Here is a 21,028-nt window from a genome sequence, read left to right as displayed (position 1 = left end):
GCAACTGAATCACAAATTGTGACTTTGTGCACAATTATATAAGTTAGTAATTCATTTATTCATCCAGTCGACATTGTATCAGTAATTAGATGAGTCATTCAACCTGTCAATCAAACGGGTCATTTCCATTTGAATTGAGCCAAAAGTCGCAGTTTATGAATGAAGAAGCCTATGTATGTATCTACATTTGTTGAGAAATAATGACACCATCTTGCTCGTTCATTTTAGGAGATCAATCGGTATTTGTCCTTTAACCTTAAAGGTGCAACATGTAAGATCTGACCCGAAATTTACTAACTGAAATTATCAACAAAATGTGAAGAGGTTACAGTGCTGACGTCATGTCAAAGACGTCTATGTATTGTGTTGCAGAAATATCTACTGAAATGAGCACGCTAACCAGCTAGCCCATCCTGTCTTGTAATACCACTTGAACCTTGGGAGGTGATAGTGAGTCACTAGCGTCTAGTTTGCAGAAAACACAAAGACAGCTAACGTAAACTCACGGCCGACGCCACACGGGAAGATTATAAGATAGCAGTGTTATTTTGACTGGCTCTCAGAGTTTCAGCAGTTTGGTCAAAGTTTGCGTATTCTTGCCTCGCTGTTGTAGTTGGCTTTATTTATGATATAACTGGTGTAACTGTAAGTGCTGCCTCCTATTTGTTTGGAGGAGGTGGCCAGGTACTACACACTGTACCTTTAAAGAAAGGCTGACGGACAAAGCTCGGTGCCAATAAAGCCGTGCACACAGAGCACAGAGAGTTCAGCCGGAGCTATGGGGAGACTAATAAATAGCAGACAAGTCTAATGAAAACCTGACAATGTCAATTATAACCAAGGGACAAAAGGACCATAATCCTGTGGTGAAAATGTGCAATTTCCATTTGAATAAAGATCGGAGTAATAGCCAGCTTTCATTCGGCGGTGAAACTCATTCCGCCGCTGCTGTAATATATGTCACAGTTGATCGAGCTAAATGTCCTCAAAGTGAGAATTGTTAGATTATAGCTCTCACAGTACATTTAAACATGAATTCAACCTGTGACAAACAAGGTTCCCTTTTTCCTTGCACTCGCTTTTTTTCTTGCCAGGTATTTTAAGCAGATAGCAAAGTCAGTTCGTTCCAACGGATCTGCATCATCAGGCTCCGAGGAGAACGTCGATGACTTCCTCGGATGCACCAACATCCCTTTGAATGTGAGTGTTGGAAGTTCAAAAAACACTCTCACTAGTCAGAGGCAACTAGACATTCTCCAAAGGACACAATGTGAAGGATTTCCCTGGAAGTATGTCGTGTCCGTAACCTGGCTTGTTTCCTTCTTGTAGGAGTTCCCAATTGTCGGATATGACACCTGGTTTAAGCTGGAGCCTCGATCGAGTACGTCTAAAGTTCAGGGCGAATGTCACCTGATACTGAAGCTCTTCACCAGCCAGGTCTGTGTTTTCAGATTACAGTATACAATACTCCTCTTGCATGTGTAGGATATGAAGAATTATAACTTTAAATACTCTTTTTTTTTTTTTTTTTTTTTTCAGAGAGATACAGATTTGTCTAAGAAAGACTCAAATGTCTCCATTCACAAGAAACTGCTGAGTCAGATTGTGGAGTACGAGCACGCTCATGTTAAGGTGAGTTTCATGCAGATACTTAACCACAAAGTAACATGTCTGTATGTATGTGGGTATGTCCTTCACATATCTCGAGAATCATTCATCCGACCCACTTCACACATATATTGGTGTATTGTTGGGGTGGTAAATGGTAAATGGACTTGCATTTATATAGCGCCTTTCTAGTCTTCCGACCACTGAAAGCGCTTTACACTACATGTCAGCATTCACCCATTCTCACACACACTCACACACCGATGGCAAAGCCTTTGGGAGCAATTTAGGGTTCAGTATCTTGCCCAAGGACATGCTGACTGGAGGATTCAGATTTTTGATGTTCCACACAGTTTTGCTATAGCTGGCCCTCAAATGTTGCTCAAATGCTGTGGGCATGGCTTTTATGTCATTTATAGTAATGTTTATATCAGCATTATTCTGCTATTTTGTAAAACAAACGTAAGTTTTTGATGAGTACGAACAGATTGTTCTTGAACTAACAATGTAATCTACCACATATACTGCTAGAGAGAGCCGTACAACTGGAACGGGCAGGTTTGTCCTCCAGCATGGACCGTACTGACTCACCATGCTGTGCAAACTGATCTCTCCCCTCTCCACCAGGCCATTATGTGAGTATTAACGGAGGAATAACATTGATCAAATCAAATATGAAAGCTTAAGCATCAGGTAAAAGGTGCATGTTTTTTTTGTTTTTTAACACAGTCGCTGGCAGTGCTACAGCAGCCACCATCGGACCCAGAGGATGTGCTACTCCCTGCTGCTGCGCCTCCTGAGGACCATCGATGCAGAGTGGGACCCCACCACTGTGAGGGGAGACCTGGTAGGTTCTCAGCCATCGGCCTCTCAGTAAGAAAAAAAAAAAAAAAAACTTTCATCATCTGGAAACAGTCACCTCATTAGCTCAGCTCTTCACTGACATGCATCAAGGTTTTTGGTCCAGCCAAAAATGTCTCACAGCCAGTGTACTTGAAGCTATAACTGCGGGCCCTTCCTGTGTCCAGGAGAGGCAGCTGTCAGACAGCTTCAGGCTGTACACAGAGCACTGCCTGTGCCTGATGAAGAACATGCGTCAGGTTTTCCCCTGCACCAGCGCTGCTGCCATTACACGCTACGAGCTCATGCTGAGGTAAAGTCACACTGCCATCACATCACATCAAACACTCGCCTGTGCTGCCATACCAGGTACACGCTCAACCTCTCACCCCGACAGACACAGAGAGACTTCAAACCAGTCAGTCATGCTCTGTGGAGGAAGCAGTGTTGGGCTCCCTACTCAAACACAAATATCTTAGTCATTGCTCATTACTCATTTCAAAATGTTTCCCTGACCACAGATAAAAAGTATTGTGGTCATAAGCAACAACTTGCATATGTTTACCTTATGTAACATGTATTATTCCCAATATGATATTATGCTTCCATTACACCGGTAATATCAGTCACCAAATGAGGGGCCATACAGTCCTGAAAATCTGAAAGGATTACCCTTTCAGAGCATGAATGGATATATTTCGATTACGGCTGTCAAAGTTAACACGATAATAACACGTTAACTAAAGTTTATTTTAACGCCACTCGTTTTTTTAACGCATTAACGCAACTTCCGATTGTTATGTTGTAGCTGGTTCAGTTTTAATGTCATGCTAGCTTGTCATGAAGGAGGCGAAATAACGCTCCAAACTTACGCTAAATTTTTGCGAGGAAAAACTGTCATTGCCATTTTCAAAGAGGTCTCTTGACCTCTGACCTCAAGATATGTGAATGAAAATGGGTTCTATGGGTACCCACGAGTCTCCCCTTTACAGACATGCCTACTTTATGATAATCACATTTTGGGGCAAGTCATAGTCAAGTCAGCACACTGACACACTGACAGCTGTTGTTGCCTGTTGGGCTTGAGTATGCCATGTTATGATTTGAGCATATATTTTATTCTATATGCAGTACCTGTGAGGGTTTCTGGACAATATTTGTCATTGTTTTGTGTTGTTAATTGATTTCCAATAATGAATATATACATACCTTTGCATAAAGCAGCATATTTGCCCACTCCCTGGTTGATAAATACTTGACAAATCTCCCTTTAAGGTACATTTCAAACAGAAAAAAACAAATGTGTGATTAATTTGCGATTAATCGTGATTAAAAATTTAAATCGATTGACAGCCCTAATTACGATATAGATTTTGATATTGCTTTGTGCACAAGTTTTAGCTTGAGGATATCACCAAATCACCAAGCATTCATCCTTTGGAGAACATGAATATCTGCAGTGAGTTTCATGGAAATCCAGGCATTGATTTTTAGACACATTGTCTTCAACCAATGTGTTGACCATCGGGAAATTTTAACCAGAAAGCTCTCGTGTCCATAAAATCATGAGAGACAATCCATGGAACCAATGGATATCTGAACTTCATTTGAAAGCAATCTGGTCGGTATTGCAGAGATATTCTGCTCCGAATCAAAGACTTGGACAGACCGATTTAGCTCTGAGTTACCATCACATAAAAGAAGGGAGATGGGGCAGTGAAATGACCAAATTAGGGATTCGGTTCCACATAAACGCCAGCCAGTAAAATCAGCTAATTATTGGAGCTCATGTTGTCGGACTAATTTGGAGGAGACTGTTTTTTTTTTTATTAGAAACTTCCCCAGTAAGACGTCCAGCTCTGGCCAGTGATCAATACCTCGAGGGGGATCTTTTCTACACCTCTCAGAAACACTCAGAGTGACTCAAGCTGCATCTCTTCTCTCCTGCAGAGACAGAGCAGGATCCTGCATACAATTAGAGTGGAAACAATTTTAGTGAAATTTGAAGCTTTTGTGCTTATTTGATATTTTTACATTCCGAGAACAATGTTAGTGTATGATGTGAAACCATAATTTGCGTGACCTTATACCAGTCTTGTATTGCAATTGGCTGTTTTTCCCCATCTGTGAATGCCAGGGGGATTGGCTACATGCAGAACATGCGGGCGTTTAAGACTGTGTGTCCTCTTCGAAATGATCTGCATTTGGACATCACTACTGCTGTCAAGGTAACAATGAAAGTGCAATCTGTTTCACAGTAGGTTCACTTAAAGGTACCCCGTGGAGCTTTTGACCACTAGAGGTGCTGTACTGTAGATGAATGGCTTGATTAGCAGGTCCATGTATATGTTGTATTGCATGAAAGCAGCATGAAGAACACGCATGTACAACATGAAAACAGTTTCTACCAACTACATCACTGTACTCCATAGGGCACCTTTAATTAAACCATTTATTCTCCTTAATTTGTGTAATTATTTCAACAGAAAGGAACCGTGGAGTGGTACGAGAGCTTAATTGCACGATATAAACCAGAGGACGGGGTACGTCTATACTGATTTAGTAGAAGTCCTGATGATAGAAATCATTCTGTCTCATTATTTTACTGACTGTGGCTCGAGAATTGATATCCAGGATGTTGTTCACTTTTGTGTTGGCGACGTAGAATCTGGAGGAGCAGCTGAAGAAGCTGGTTCAGGTGGTCGATGCCGTGTGTGCAGACGTTCAGAGAGCCCAGAACACTTACAACAAAATCTTCTACAGGTGAATAGCAACGCTATACATGTTATCGAGCGAAAGGCACTGTCTGTGTTCGAAATCGCATACTAATGTGCTGCATACTACATACTTAATCAGTATGTACTGCATACTGCCTATTAAATGAACTATTAAGTATGGTTTTACCAGCAGACTGTTCACACTGAAGTATGCTCAAGCCACGGCCGGGCCGGTCTCAAGGCACCCGCCAGCAGCTCCGTCACATCTCTGAAAACGTTGCAGCAGCATTATTTACATTAACTGACCACATATTGCGAACGTAAACATTTACTTTCTCGCATGAAAACATAACGCTATAACGTATTAACGCAAATTAGTTTTAAAGCCACTAATTTCTTTAAGCATTTTAAGGCAACTTGTGATTTTTAGGTTGTAGCGGGCTCAGTTTTTTAACCTAAAGAATCCATTGGTACCAACCATGTCATACTTGCTTGTCACAAAGGAGGTTAAATAACACTCCAAACTTAGTCACTTTTAACACAAAAACTGTCATTGCCATTTTCAAAGGCGTCCCTTGACCTCTGACCTCAAGATATGTGAATGAAAATGGGTTCTATGGGTACCCACAAGTCTCCCCTTTACAGACATGCCCACTTTATGATAATCACATGCAGTTTGGGGCAAGTCATAGTCAAGTCAGCACACTGACACACTGACAGCTGTTCCTGTTGGGCTGCAGTTTACCATGCTATGATTTGAGCATATTTTTTTATGCTACATGCAGTAGCTGTGAGGGTTTCTGGACAATATGATTTCCAATAGTAAATATATACATACATTTGCATAAAGCAAGCATATTTGCCCACTCCCATGTTGATAAGAGTATTAAATACTTGACTAATCTGCCTTTAAGGTACATTTATGAACAGATACAAAATTTGATTAATTGCAATTAAATATTTTTATTCATTGACAGCCCTAATTAAAATTAATAAAGTGACGTATTATCAGTTTTTAGCCTCTCATCACTGACGTCTGGTCTCAAGGCACCCAGACGCAATGCATTGTGGGGCAGTTGAATATGTGCGGTAAGCTCATGTGTCATACTCAGAAATCCGGGCATTTCTTGCGTACACAAAATCCACATACTATGCAGTCTGAAAGCACGACATACTCAATTTTTCATCATACTTAGTATGAATAGTATGTTAGTGTGTGATTTCGAACACAGCCAGTGTAGAAATGTTATGCTACCTGGCACAGAAACATTGATTTGGATTAGTTATTATTGGACTGAAGCCACTTTATCCTTTGTTTGTTCTCACAGTGCAGTGAAAGTAGATTTCTTCAGCATATCATACAGGCAGTTGGAGAAACAGGTATGGCATTGAAAATGATGTGAAAAGACTTTGTAAACAAGTCTTTTAAAGCCTTTAGTGAGTCACACAGTGTTGTTGTCGCTGACTTTGACTCAGGTACTTGAACACGGTCACATTATTTCCTCCTCCAGGTAGCCGACGATGTAAACGTGGCGATGGAGCGGGTGTGTGGGACCTTGGAGCAGGAGAGCTCCAAACTGACTCAGACAATGGGAGAGACCATCTTTGAGCTCTTCATGTCCTTGAAAATCCTCAAAGGCTTTCGGGAGTTTCTTCCTCTCAAGTTGGTTATCAGATCGACTCTCATGACAGTTCATAAAGGCTCTGACTGCTGGTTATTTGTTGGAAATGTCAGCGAGGAGATGAGAGCTCAACCTTTTCCTTTGCTTTGAAGTTATTAACACAGACTTGTGTTCTTCTCCGCCAGGGATGCTAAAATGTTGGCCTTAACAGGCTTTCATAACTGGTTCAAGTCCTCCATTCACAAGTGGCTGCAGATCGTTCACGACAGATCCTGTGACAGGATGCGTAAAGCCGTGGACGCAGACAAGGTCAGAGGCCATTCAAATATACTATAATGTAGTTGTTAGCAAATATGAGAGCACTTTTTTATTTGATGTTTAACTGTTTATAAATACATAATATCTATAAAAGATATTCATTAATTGCATACTATGGTTACATAATGTTTAATAACGCGTTTATTAATGCATTCATTAACCACCATATACACACATACAGATTCTTTGTAGGTAGAATATAAAAAGCTTTGTGATATCTCAATATGGATTTTTTGGTGTGTTTGTTTTTCAGAAATATATAGATAGCCAGTTAAATATATTTATTCATCGGCTTATAACAATTGTACAGGATTTATTAACTAGTCACTTTTATTAAACTGGTAATCAATTATTCAGAACAACTCCACAGCATATCATAAAGTATTTATTAACAGTTAATGCACATTTACAAATCATCCCCAGGCAGGTTAAAACTGCAGACATATCATAATATATGTGATAACATCTATGTTAAACTGAAACATTCATGAACTTTTTATTTCAATAATTAATTAATTTCAATATTCAATATTCTGTGCAATTGCAACATTTCATAATTCATATTCATCTGGCAAAAATACCCCAACCACTCAATCAGTCTATCTTATCTTATCTTATCTTATCTTATCTTATCTTATCTTATCTTATCTTATCTTATCTTATCTTATCTTATCTTATCTTATCTTATCTTATCTTTAGAAATGCTAAATAGAGAGTTGAAATAAAGCTGAACTTTTAAGAACAACAAATAAATGACATGGTCATTATAAAGCCACCCTGTTGTATTCACAAACTATGAATGTTTCCTGTTGTGTTTCTATGTGTTGTGTGAGCAGCTGGAGCCGGTGCAGCAGGCCAAACACAGCACCTCGGCCGTGGAGGTGACAACATGCTTCAGCCAGGTACGGGAGATCTGGCTCCAGCTGGCCTGGCCAGACTCTGCGGGGGCCTTCATCTTTGTCACTCGTTTGACAGACGTGAGTGCTGCTTCCAGTGTCGCCACACTCTGTCTACGCACATCCTGCACACGTAACAACACGACTCTGAGCAGACTCACATCCATACACACAGGATTAATAAAAGATTTCACCAGTCAAAATCAAAAAAGGAAAAATGCGAATTTCATTTAATAACAGGACTGGTATTTGATCTGCCACAGAATTTCTGCAGCGAGGCTGTGTCCTACTCGGAGATGATAACACGAACAATTGAGAGGAACCAGCTGGGCCGAGACCACAAGAGCTTCACAGTGCAGGTAACGCCTGTAGCGAGACAGAACTGGTGGAGGGCACGCAATGACGTGGGAAGTAAATGTCAGCAAGTGTTCTCCGTGGCAACACAAAGGCATCAGCAGGAGATCGGATATGTTTACACACAAAAAAAAGAAAGCCTCTTGTCGTCGTCAATCATTTACACTCGTACCCCGTCCCTCCACTTCTCTGTAGCCTTCCTGCTTTTTTTCCTTCTTTCTTTTCTCCACCTCCACCCCTTGTTTCTCCTCTTCTGCTCCGCCTCGCTTTCTGTTAGCTCTGCATCGCCCTGAACAACATGGAGCATGTGCGTGTTTTCCTGGGTCACCTGCCGCGTGACCTGGACTGGCCGGGTGTGGAGCAGGCCATGGAGGAGTCCTGTGGGGCGGAGGGGAAGGAGCAGGTCTACAAGGCTCTCAATGGGCAGCTGTTCAACATGGACCTGGACCTGCAGAGAGAGGCCAAACGTCTCATCACGCTGCTCACCGACAAGGCATGAATACCTGCAGATCAATACTACTTGATAGGATGAGACATAGTACACATACAGTATAATAGGAATGTGTCACTGCCAGTAAAAACCTTGTAACTCTGCTAGAAAGGGTTTCTACAAGCAGTGATTTAATGAAATATTTTCAAAAAAACACAACATATTAGAGAAAAAGTGCATCATGTACATCACTAAATACAGTTTTTGTGAAGTTTGCATCCAATTTGGCCATTTTTGCATGGAAAAAAAATACACTGCACCATTTCATATGTGTAAACTTCTTGCAAAAATTGTGTTTTTCAATCTGTATTTGCATTATGCACATACTTGTATACATACACACCTGCATGCATGTGAATGAGAGGCTATGTCTGTGCAGATGCTGCCTGAGCTGCGGAGGTACATCCAGCACATCAGCCTGTCTCCAGACTCCATCAACAACGACGACGTAAGTCCTCGTAGTGGTTCTCTTAATGCAGCATTCATTCTTGTATCAGTGGTGTCTGCAGCTCCTGTACCTGTGGTGGTGCTAACGGTGTAATGTGTGTTAATGTGACATTCTTCCAGGCTGTGTCCCCTCTCATGAAGTACTTACAAGACACCATGGTCATCCTCACTGACAACCTTGTGAAGGAGAATCTGACTCTGTAATTACTTTATCCTCCTCTCTCTCCTCGCTATTAATATGACTTCATTGATGTTCTGTTTGACAAGGGAAATTAATTTCAACAACTATTCTGAGTTATAATTGTGCCACATTCGGCCTAATTGCTCATTTCGATCTGGTGTGTCTGTGCAGCTAAAGATAAGAGTTTAAAGAAACATTCAGTATTTAATTATGAAACACAAACAAGACTGAATACACTACACATGTAGCATGTAATACAAGAATATTTAAAGCAGGTACATACAGTATACAGCAAGTCTTCAAACAAACCATTAAAGCCACTACAGCACCTCCCAGTTGTAGTATTTTTTTTTTTTTTTAAATATATATATTAACAATGTACAAAAAATCCATAATAACCTTTAAGTATATTGTAATTCAAGCTGTACTCCAGGGTTGGCAGTTTTCTGAAGAATTTGAAAATACAGCCCTCATCCTGCAGCTCTCTGTCCCAAGCCCCTCCCACCAGACGAACACAGGCATATGCACACGTTTTATTCAGTAACATGCATGAGTACTGGTCATTCATTTCAAACATCATCTCTTATCAGGGTGATTAAAAATTCCAAAAAAAAATCGGGATAGTCCCAAATTACGAGCAGCCCCGAATCCTGTCCTGTTCGTCCCAAAAATTAGACTAAACTAGAGTTTTGATTAGTTATAGCCTTGTTAAAACATTGAATACTGATCGTTGTGAAACATTATTTTCTGTTATGTCCGCAGCCTACATGAATTATGGCTTTTGCAGTTTTTTTTAGGCGTGTGCAGTAGTGCTGCGAATTGAAAAACGACTATGCATAGTGGCGACGCAAAGTGGTCACGCACAGTGACGTTGTTGAATTAAAACATTTACGGAGGGAAATGTAACCATCCATCGCTGACACGGAGCTCGTTGTCCCGGGACCTGCTGAACATTCAGCCGAAAAGCAAAACGTTACTGCAAGTAGGCTACTGGGAGGATTGGGGAGGGAATACCCATGGATCATTGCTGCCTTACGAGATCCAAACAAAACGTCTGCAGGAAAGAATACTACTATTATCATTACTACTGTTAGTTGACACTGAATGTAATGTACTGGATTGCACACACGTGACCACGCCCTCCCCTATCCCGAATTTCACCCATTCTCATCTGGTCACCCTAATCCCGACCGTGATTGTGATCCTGATGCCGTTATATAGCGGCAATTCAATGGAACTACCGTCCTGTTTTCTGTATAAACTTGTGGACCTGTAAAGCCCTTTGAGATGAAATACTGGGATTTGAGGCTATAGCATTTCAGAGACGGAGAGAAAATGTTGCCAATAGTTTATTCTTCTCCTAACCGTAACGTAGAAGGCTAAACTATTCGAGAGATGGAGAGAAAATGTTAATAGTTCAACCTTCTTCTAGCCGCAGCCGTGAGCAGAAGGCCAAACTATTAGCAACATTTTCTCTCCATCTCTGAAACACTTCACCGATATTGTCAGACTCTTTTATTGATAAGTCCGTCTTCAATTTTTTGAGGTCGCTTTGAAGTGTAAGCAGTTGTTGCCAATGCTTGAATAGCAACTTCTCCTGCAGGATATTCTGCCGTTGAATCAACCTTTCACCATCTGAAAGGGACGTGCACGCGCATCTTCTTTTGTAGACTCTGAAATGATTTGTGTTCAGCTCAAATCTCTCCTCAGGGGCTAGATTTTCTAAAGCCTGTAAACAGAGCCACTCAGACCACTTGAGTAACAATATGCTGAAAGGTTATTATGGAGGTTTTGCCCAGTGATGCCAAAAATAAACTGCCTTCCCCAGCTTTAAGACCGAAGCATGATTTGATGACGCAGCATGAAATGCGCACCACTTAAGCGTTGCGATTGTGTACTCTAAGCTTTGGCGTAATAATAATACCACTCAGACATGTATTGTGTTAAAACTTATCATTATCTGTGAAAACATACATGAGGCTAAGTGAGGGGTGCTGAAGGTCTTATTGGAGGAGCTGGTAAACACAAACGTGTGGTCGTCTCATTGTGTCTGCTGCCTCGTAGAGTTCTCCAAAGCATGTGGGAGCTGCTCCTGCGGATGATCCTGGACGCGGTTGCAGAAAACAGGGGCGTTCAGGTGGAGTTCTACAACCGCTTCCAGTACACAGTGGAGGTCAGTGGTCATTTTATCACACCAATATACTCTCTTATAGCTGTTTCCAGTCCGGCATAGTTTGACTAAGAGGAGAAGTCTGCTTACAAAAGACATGTGTCAACTCTGTACAGATAATCATCACTACTGTTACCATCATCCTTTAATTAGCTCTCTATGCTTGCTGTCGTGCAATCATTAGCATATATTAGATATTTATGAAGTCTCTGGGTAGTGGCTCAGCACCAAAGTGAGTTCTCACATGAATGACAATGATGTGGGAGCTATTGTATATTCTAATGCCAATTTAACCAGCTGGCAGTGGACGTGACAGATTTGCATGAAAAGTTGTGGCATGCTACACGACAGGGCTGAGTTTCGAGTTTTTGGCAGACGCGTATCGTGTTTGCCTGTCAACGAGGTTTCATGCTGTTTGTGTGAACAACATGTCTCTCTATGCGGGGACTTCATTATATGAAAATGAATGTGATGACAGAGTTATATATATATATCTTTTTACTTTAATGCTTTAGACCCTGTTGCAGTTCTTGCATGCCAAGGGAGAGGGTCTTTCCGTGGAAGACATGAAAAGTGGAGACTACAAGGTAGGACTTCTTGCAGTTTTTTGCTTTCACGATTTATATCCTCCTACCTAAAGGTGTTATTTATCTTTTCCCTTTTCTGCCCGGGCTGCTTTAGGTCCTGGATGAGGAGCTAAAGCTGAATAAATGCTCCTCCTTTGAGCTGATTGAACAGTACTATCTGGAGAAGATTTCCCTACAGGTGTGTTTCCACTTACCAGACTGGCAGTTTCATTTTTAGCCCTCAGGTGCACAGGGACATATTGATTGGACAGCACAGCCCTCTGTCTCTGTCTCTCTTGTTGTTTTACCTCTGATTGAAAATCTGCCTTCACCCGGACTCTTGAAAAACAAGATGCTGTCAGGTTATGCAGCACGTAGGCTTAGATACATGAATAATTCCTTCACCTCGTTTCTGCTGGGGGGAAACTCAAAAAGAGTTAAATCATATTATAACATAATTTCAATCTTACTGCACCTTTACATGTTGATTATAATAATCCTCTGTGGTAAAAAAAAAATAAACTTGTTTCAGAAAACACTCAAACATACTCGTTATGGTCGGATCAGTGTGAAGTGCTACTACGATGCTCCAGAGCAGAGACTGACGGTGGAGATTCTGCACGCTGCAGATATCATCGCACTGGATGCTAACGGTAAAAGTGTCACCGTAAAATACTAGTTTGTGGTTTTAAAGTTGAGTTTTCACTCACTTGTTCTGGTCCACCTCAGGTCTGAGTGACCCGTTTGTCATAGTGGAGCTGTGTCCTCACCACCTGTTCCCAATGGCAAAGAGTCAACGCACACAAGTGAAACTGAAGACCCTGCACCCAGTATTCGACGAACTCTTTTCCTTGTGAGTACTGTTTCCCTCTCTTCCTCTTCCTATTTGTGCCAGATTGCAGCTTGATTTGTTCCTTTTCTCTGATAAAATTTTGTTGATTTTAAAGATATGCTTTGGACATTTTTAACAAAAAAATTTATAATTTAAAACAAAACCTTGAAAAAAGCCTAATTGGAAAATAAATAAGTAGAAAAAATTATAATATATCAAAAAAACAAATAAAAAAATAATAATAATTACAAATACTAATAATATATAAAAAATAAAACAAACACATAATAATAATAATAATTAATTTAAATAATAATAAATAGCCTGAGTTGTTCTTTTTTATGATCAAATTTAATTTGAGATTTTAAAGATATGCATTGGAAAGTTTTAACAAACAATGGCATAACTCAAAACAAAACCTTCATTAAAAAATAATAAAATAAAATAATAAATAATATAATAATAAAATAAAATAATATATAAAAATAAGTATTATATATATATAAAAAGTAAAATTAATAAAAAAAAATTAACTAATAATAATAATTACAAATACTAAAATTATATTGAAAAAAACGAAACAATAAATACATAATTATAATTATAATTATGAATAGCCTGATTTGTTGCTGTGTCTTCCAGCCACGTCAGTCCGGAACAGTACAGACACAGGTTTGCCTGTTTGACCTTCACTGTGATGGACTATGACTGGCTCTCCACCAACGACTTCGCCGGTGAAGCCGTGGCTCCTCTCAGCGACTTCTGCTGGCCAGGGAGACCGAACGCCTCAGCTGCCGGCAAGAGCGTCCAGCCTGTCATTATCCACCTGTCTCGCAGTAAACCCAGTGGTACATAAAGCTCCAGGCTGTATCAAGTTCTTTGTTTTACACAAACATGATATTGGCTTCTTGGGAGACCAGAGGGTGTAGGCCTGGGTTTCCAATTACTTCTCTGATACAACATGAAAAGCCATTCAGTCCAGAGATATTTGTGTCAGGTGTCGGAACTACTCTCATCTGTTTGCTCTCCCCTCCAGAAAAGCCAATCATGAGGATGCTGGACGCTCGCATCGGAGACAAGGAGGCTCAGGAGTTTGTCCGCAGGCTGAAGGAGATTGAGAAGTCAATGGAGGAGGAGTAAAAGCTGTCAACGCTGCCTGTGTTGGTGTTTTCTGACCACGTCTTGCGACATGTGCTTTTGTACTGGTACGATGTTTACAATATTTAAAATTTTTCCAATGTTATTGTTTGTTCAGTAATTATGCCAAAACGAAAAGAAAAAAAAGGAAAACAGTGAAGCTTATCGCTGTTTTCTAACTGGGAGATGAACATCCTGTCACTGTGCAACCCTATACTGTCTCAGTTAAACTATATTTTAGAATTCAATGGATAGTTGATCCTAAATGTTACTAGTCTATATTTTTTGTAATGAAGTAATTGTTATCTTTGTTGTATGATCTTTGATATGATAGATTTCAGAACTATTTTGTGGAAGTAGCTTATGTATCCAATAGTATTGAGTCAAAGTCTAAATCTATACCTCAGATATGTTCATTAGTTGCAGGGGAGTTTAACAGGTGTCGAGACTTTTCATTCTTGGTGATCGGAGATAAATTGCATGAAAGGCAATTTAGGACGTGAAAGCTTGAACCCACATAGATTTTCCTGATCATAAAGTGGCTTACTACCAAACAGCTATGAATAAAAAATGTCATGAAGGGAATAATGAAGACACATATAGCTTTGGGAGATTGCACTTTCTGAGACTTGGTGTTTTAAGGCCAGTCAGACAGCTCAGCAGCAGGGAGGCCTAACACTCCCCTGAGGCACACGCCACAGCTCGGGATCATTCCACTTTTCAGATTGCTCTTCACAAAGCTCACGATGGGTCATTGAAGAGGCCAAAAACCTTGTGAAGGGAGAACCAATTCTTTTAACTCAGTTCCCCTTTTTGCCGTCAGACAACAGTGAGTCAACATCTCTGCAGAAATTTATGTGACTGGTACAATTTAAAGTTGTACAAAGTCAGCACGCTGACAGAAACAAATTAATCTGCCGTAATGTAAAAGAGGAAAATGTGCTGAACAATGAAGAGGCTCATTTAGAGAACTGACTTTTGTTCAGCTTTATTCAATCTGAATCTGTGTTGTCGACTTCACAGTTAATGAGCTACTAAACCAGCATCGCAGGAGCACCGTGAGATAACAAGCATGTTTGGGTGTCATCGCGGATTTAGTACAAACAGATACACATCTTTGGCACTAATTGAAGAAGAAACTAGTAATTCAGGGTTCCCACACGTCCTGGAAAACCTGCAAAATAGTTCAAGGCATTGAAAACACATGGAAAATGAGAGGAACAAGTCAAATATCCTGGAAAGCCCTGTGTTGTCCTGGAAAATTATTTCAACATTCTCCTATTTTCCTTTACTGAGACTAAAGGTTATCTATCAGAACTCCCCAAAATGGATATCATTGCCATCTGAAAGGGCCATGTTTTGTTCAGGATTATATTAACGTTCGAATGGTAGTTTATGGACGAGTCCCATCACATGGTAGCACATGCAGGTTGGATGACATTACATAGCGTTGCTTTCTACCCGACTTGTTTTAAACAGTTGAATAATGTTAAATTGGTTAGCGTGTAACCAAGCATGTAAGAGATGATATTACTTGTGGAGTCCCCCAGGGGTCAGTATTAGGCCCGGAATTGTTCCGTTATAAAAAATACTGAAATTTAGTTTTATTTGCAGACAAAACTCCTATTCCTTGCTTTCATAGTTACACTAGTGCAGTGCCCGTTCGTGGCATGGCCATTCAGAGCATGTGTCCATTCAGAACGGGGCTATAGGTTGGCTACCGGTAGCCTCCCGGTATTCCTGCTTGCAGCGTTGACGGGGGCTCGTGTCCATTGGGAGCACATGTCCGTTTGGAGAGGGCTGATTGCAGCGCTCTCGAAAACAGCTCATCGCTCATGGACTCCAGGGATGTGAATAAGAGTTTGCTTGTTTATTCGAAATGTATTAATATCGAAATGTGTCGCGTGTCCAAATTGCACCAAATTCAACAAAGCACTCCACGGGGTCCCCATCAACATACCTGCCAAATGTGAAGTCGATCGGATGACAGACAGACAGAGATTCCTTGCTTTATAGTTGGATAGAAAGGGGTGGGACCTTTATAAATGGTTACTTCTGGAGATCAATTTGATGATTCATTTGTGAAATTATGAGCCACTTTCATGCCTTGAGTCTCCTCCTCGGGGAGCAGAAGCTATATTCAGAACCGTTCATACTGGCATGGTTATGGGGATACACCAGGAGACCCTGACGCCTGATAATTGAAAGGGAGAAAATACACCCTTGACGTGACGTCCCCAAAGATAACACAGTGTGTTTGCACTGCATGTGGCCAGATGGCAGCTAATTGCAGCTAATGAGCTCATGTAGCGTTCTGAAAGTTGTGGAAACAGCCATTAAATAAGCCTTTTGTCATCCAAACTTTAAATCGATGCAGGCTCATCACAGACAGATAAAGGGACCAGGATGTGAGTTTGAATCTGAGAGGGACTTAATCTCTCGAGGTAAAGAGAAAAGGAAACGCATAATGAACCTGTGCAGTGGCATAATTACACTTCAGGGGTGCAGCCGCTCTCGCCGGTCTGACAGCTATAATTCAACACCGAGCTCTCGCCAGTCCTCCAAAGCTATATGTCCTCTGTGACTGAAAGGTTAGGATGCTAATATAAAAATAAGGATCAGACTATAACCTGGAAACATTTTATGGAAAATATGAAATTGTTATGCAATTGAAAGTTTACTAAACAACTAAAAAAAAAGCACAAATTCTGATATCAGCTAATTAATGGAGTAGCCTAGATTTTACTCTAGTAGCGGTGACCTAGCAAGCTAATATTATCGTAGCAAGTCTAAAGGTCCAGTTTCCTGGACAGGGTTTAAATTAGACCTGGATTAGGTTTAAATCTAGATTAATCTTAAAAAGTGAAAACCAACAATTTGACTTTTTGAATACAAAGTCGTGGACTAGTGAGCTTCATTTCAGTCAGCTGCGTTGGTCCTCTGGTGAGAGTGCACTCAGCTGTCATCAAACCAGGTTAATATAAATCATCTGTTGGACTGAAGGCGCTCGTGAGAGCTGAAACTGGTTACAAAACTCCCATGATATAGTGGAATCGAGACCAAAAAAATCCAAACAAAACAATGGAAGCATGAGAAGAATTTATGAGTCCACATTTTTATGTGTCTCTACTTACTGAAAATGAATCTGACCTTCCAAACTAGAGGTTTAATTTAAGCACCTTTAGTCCTGGAAGAACTTTAATATTCCTTCAGGAAATTGAATACTAGACTGAGTTTTGAAATGAATTTGTAGTATATTTATGATATAATATAGGCTTAATACCTGTCCAGGAAACTGGCCTTTACTGTCACAAATGTAGCTTAAAGTTTACAACTGGTAAACAGATAATAAGACAAGGCAGTTCTGGGCATTTGGAACAATGCAGGCTATAGGTTCACTCCCCTATGCCCCACTCAAAAACACCCAACAAACGGGTATTATGATGTTTCTGTTTGCATGTTAAAAAAAAGATTTTAGTAGTATACACATCAGACCTTTTAGGAGTTGTTAATGAATGTTGCCAGTTTAAATGTGGCACTTTTATTGTACCTTGACAAGACAACAGGATCACAAAGTAGTAATACGTGTTGTGAAGAAACACTGAAAAACACTGTAGCAAAGTGCCGAGCACCGGAATTTTCACACCGACAGCATTTTGTTAGTGATGTAACTTAACAGTAGCTGCTTGTGTAGTGCTTTGTCGTTACTCTGTGGAGTTGTGAGGATGAAGCACGCAAAAAAACATATCTATGCCTGGAGAGTGTGCTGCGTAACAGGGACTGTTCAGAGCGAGGAACCCCTCCAGTCCGTCTGAACAGCACTTGCCTTTATGTTTGATTTTGATTTTTAAGATATCACACGCATAATTTGTGTTAGCAATTGAACTCTTTCATTGTTAGTATATTAATATAACCTGCCATCTTTTGTTAACAACATACTGTAGGTTATCCTAAACAAAGACAGAAGGACGTCAGTATGATATTTAAATATTAATAGTTATTTTCCCTGCATTATTTTAAAACCAGATATTCTGGCCAGATGTTTACACAAATAAATCCAACCTCACTTTGAGTCTAAACCATTGTATAGCAAAATAAAGCTAATATTATATGATAAAATTTATACTAGGGTCATAATAAACCGTTCAGAGGTAATTTACATCTTTCTAACAGCATTGGAAGATCAATGAGATTTTAAAGGGGACATATCATGCTCATTTCCAGGTTCATACCTGTATTTTGTGTTTCTACCAGAACATCTTTACATGTTTTAATGTTCAAAAAAGACATCATTTTTCTCATATTGTCTGAATATACCTGTATTCGCCCTCTGTCTGGAACACTCCATTTTAGCGCCTGTCTCTTTAAGATCCAATCCCAAAAAGCCCAGTCTGCTCTGATCGACTTGCGAGAAAAATATGATGCACCTTTGCAAAGGTCGTTCTCAAGCTGTGGGTGATATATTCTAATGAACCTGCAGTCGTGCGGTCACAAAATTGAATCTATTTGATTCGTGTCGTACGTCTAGACATGAATTTCCATTTTTTTTAGTGACGCTCAGCACGACTTTCAACAATGTATTTTTCGTGCGTTTTCCTACGAATGTCCAGCAGCAAGTGACGCACGTGTCCATTTCCACTCCAGTCATGTCAAGTCAATTTACAATCTGTACAGGATACGACACCCTCTGTCCTTTACAGTTCAACCCTCTCATCGGATAAGGAAAAACACCCCCTCCCCACCCCCCCAAAAAATTTTTTTTTTTAAGAAACCTCAGGAAGAGCAACAGAGGAGGGATCCCCAGACAGATGTGCAGTCTTTTCAAAATAAAACTACTTAGTTAGGTTTAGGGATACATCGACTTGGTTAGGTTTAGGCAACAAACTACATAGTTTGCTTTAGGAAAAGATCGTGGTTTGGGTATAAATAACACCAGAAGTGCTGCAACTTAAGTACAGAAGTTACGTGACAAATAAACCAACTTTGACTTTCACACAGGACATGAACAGCTGTCTCCTGAGTGAACGTCCTGTTTGTTTTTTGACCCATCCATCCACCCTGACCCCTTCCCTACATGGCGTTCTTCATACTTACCAGTTCACTATTACGTGAATTACGTACAAACTGATTTCATGCTGATCATCACAAAAGAAAAGGGAAATTCATGTCTAAATCAATACATTCAATTTCATGGCTATTTCACTGCTAACTGCTGTGCGACTGGGCTGGCATGTGACATAGGAAGGGGAGCTTATTCTGAATGGTTTGTTGAATCACATATTTTTTGATGTAGGCAGCCCACAAAAAAGTGACTGGGTTGTCTTATTCCACAGTGTGTGGGTTGGTATGGTCTCCAGATACCTAAATGTATGAGCACAAGCACTGAAAAAGTGAGTTTTTCATGATATGTCCTCTTTAATTGGAAAATCTTTTTCCAGATTCTTTGTGAGGAAAGCTCAGTGTCACATTCAATACCATTGTTTATGCTCAGTCACAGTATTGTAGACGTCCATATGTTGCCCTCAGTATTAGTTGAGTAAATTGATTTATTCTTGTGATTTTCAAAAATTCAAAGACAGTATTTTAGCCTTCAAATGTTCAGTGAGTCAGTTGTATTATCATAGTATTCATTCCCTACAAAATGCATTTCATAAAAGACTAGTTTTGCTGGCCATAATGGAAAAAAGGCAAAGGATATCAGACTGTGAATTAACAGAATATCATCACAATTTAGTTTCATGACCGTCAGTGTTGACATGGACATATATTTTATTTAAGGTACTGATATAGATATATTTATTGAGTATTTGGTTTGTCGTCTGCCGTCCACATTTAAAGGCAACAGCTGGTGAAACGTATGTTCAAGAAGCAAAACACCTTCAACTTGTTATCGTAAAAAGTGAATTATTTGTCCTTGAATTGTACATGCCTGTGTTGCTGTTTACTGGATTATACCTTTGGGAGATGTCTATGACCTTGAATAAAGATTGTATTTAAATTTGAACTTGGAGCATTTGAATATATTGATATTTGAATAATAGCGCCGTTTCTTGGTTTTCGTGTTAAGAAATGCCACTGACCTATTTCTCTACACTTCATCTTTCCTACAATGTCATCATCCTCATCATCAGTGCTGTCTCTCCGTCTCTCCTCGACCTTTAATATAGCTCCCCTCTGCAGCAGCGACCTGAAGATCAAACACAGCAAGCCCAGAGAAAGACCACATACAAATAGTGAGAAACAGTGTTTATTATGTCCAGAGATCAGAGGGCCAGAGGACTCACCCTGACACAATCATGTTACTGTCCACGTTTCTCAAAGAGCTGCTATGATAGTAGATTAGACGAGGATTCCTCATCGCTGGAGGACATGAGTGACTGAGCGCTTCTATTCTACTGAATGCTAGTCGATCCATTTTAATTTGAAAAGGGTATTGAATTGTGTTGTGGCTCAGGTGTGGAGAGGACTTGATCATCTAATGCAGACATCATGCCCTCTAGTCAGCTCCTGCACACACTACATAGCAGCTCTGTGATGTGTCTGTGCAGCTGGGAGCCTCATGTAGGATAATAATCCTCTCACTGGTTCCCTCTCATCTATTCTGGATAGTAAAGTACAAGCTGCACTCAGTGTGTGTCAGATAAAACACATGTGACTGAGAGAGAAGATCAAGAGACATTTTCATGTTGGGACTTCTGATTTTAACCACTAGATGTCCTCGTAATTTTACAAATCTTTTCTTGAGCTTGACTCCTCTCATTTGTTACAACATTACTACCATTCAGTCACTGCAAATCATCCCCAGATAGCCTCTTAAAGCTCATGATCATCCTCCTCCATCATGGAGATG

The 21,028-nt window shown here is 40.2% G+C and overlaps 1 protein-coding gene across 1 annotated transcript in view; it reads left to right on the top strand.

The window, feature by feature from the left end:
- Positions 1-20,182, top strand: part of baiap3 (BAI1 associated protein 3) — a 46,183-nt gene extending 26,001 nt beyond the window's left edge. The window contains exons 11-34 of the mRNA XM_074656039.1: positions 1,095-1,200; positions 1,330-1,437; positions 1,540-1,632; positions 2,140-2,243; positions 2,338-2,455; positions 2,637-2,761; positions 4,586-4,676; positions 4,935-4,991; positions 5,114-5,211; positions 6,494-6,545; positions 6,677-6,828; positions 6,973-7,096; positions 7,942-8,082; positions 8,265-8,360; positions 8,633-8,848; positions 9,225-9,293; positions 9,413-9,492; positions 11,538-11,646; positions 12,159-12,230; positions 12,325-12,408; positions 12,742-12,862; positions 12,939-13,062; positions 13,684-13,889; positions 14,078-20,182. Of these exons, the coding sequence (XP_074512140.1) occupies positions 1,095-1,200; positions 1,330-1,437; positions 1,540-1,632; positions 2,140-2,243; positions 2,338-2,455; positions 2,637-2,761; positions 4,586-4,676; positions 4,935-4,991; positions 5,114-5,211; positions 6,494-6,545; positions 6,677-6,828; positions 6,973-7,096; positions 7,942-8,082; positions 8,265-8,360; positions 8,633-8,848; positions 9,225-9,293; positions 9,413-9,492; positions 11,538-11,646; positions 12,159-12,230; positions 12,325-12,408; positions 12,742-12,862; positions 12,939-13,062; positions 13,684-13,889; positions 14,078-14,181 (2,650 nt within the window). The 3' untranslated portion in view covers positions 14,182-20,182. The remainder of the gene's footprint in view (positions 1-1,094; positions 1,201-1,329; positions 1,438-1,539; positions 1,633-2,139; positions 2,244-2,337; positions 2,456-2,636; positions 2,762-4,585; positions 4,677-4,934; positions 4,992-5,113; positions 5,212-6,493; positions 6,546-6,676; positions 6,829-6,972; positions 7,097-7,941; positions 8,083-8,264; positions 8,361-8,632; positions 8,849-9,224; positions 9,294-9,412; positions 9,493-11,537; positions 11,647-12,158; positions 12,231-12,324; positions 12,409-12,741; positions 12,863-12,938; positions 13,063-13,683; positions 13,890-14,077) is intronic.
- Positions 20,183-21,028: the final 846 nt, after the last annotated feature.

Source organism: Sebastes fasciatus, chromosome 13 (assembly GCF_043250625.1).
Source record: "Sebastes fasciatus isolate fSebFas1 chromosome 13, fSebFas1.pri, whole genome shotgun sequence".
In the NCBI taxonomy this organism is placed as follows: Eukaryota; Metazoa; Chordata; class Actinopteri; order Perciformes; family Sebastidae; genus Sebastes; species Sebastes fasciatus.
The sequence above is the reverse complement of the archived record's forward strand: the minus strand, read 5'-3'. Positions and strand labels throughout refer to the sequence as shown.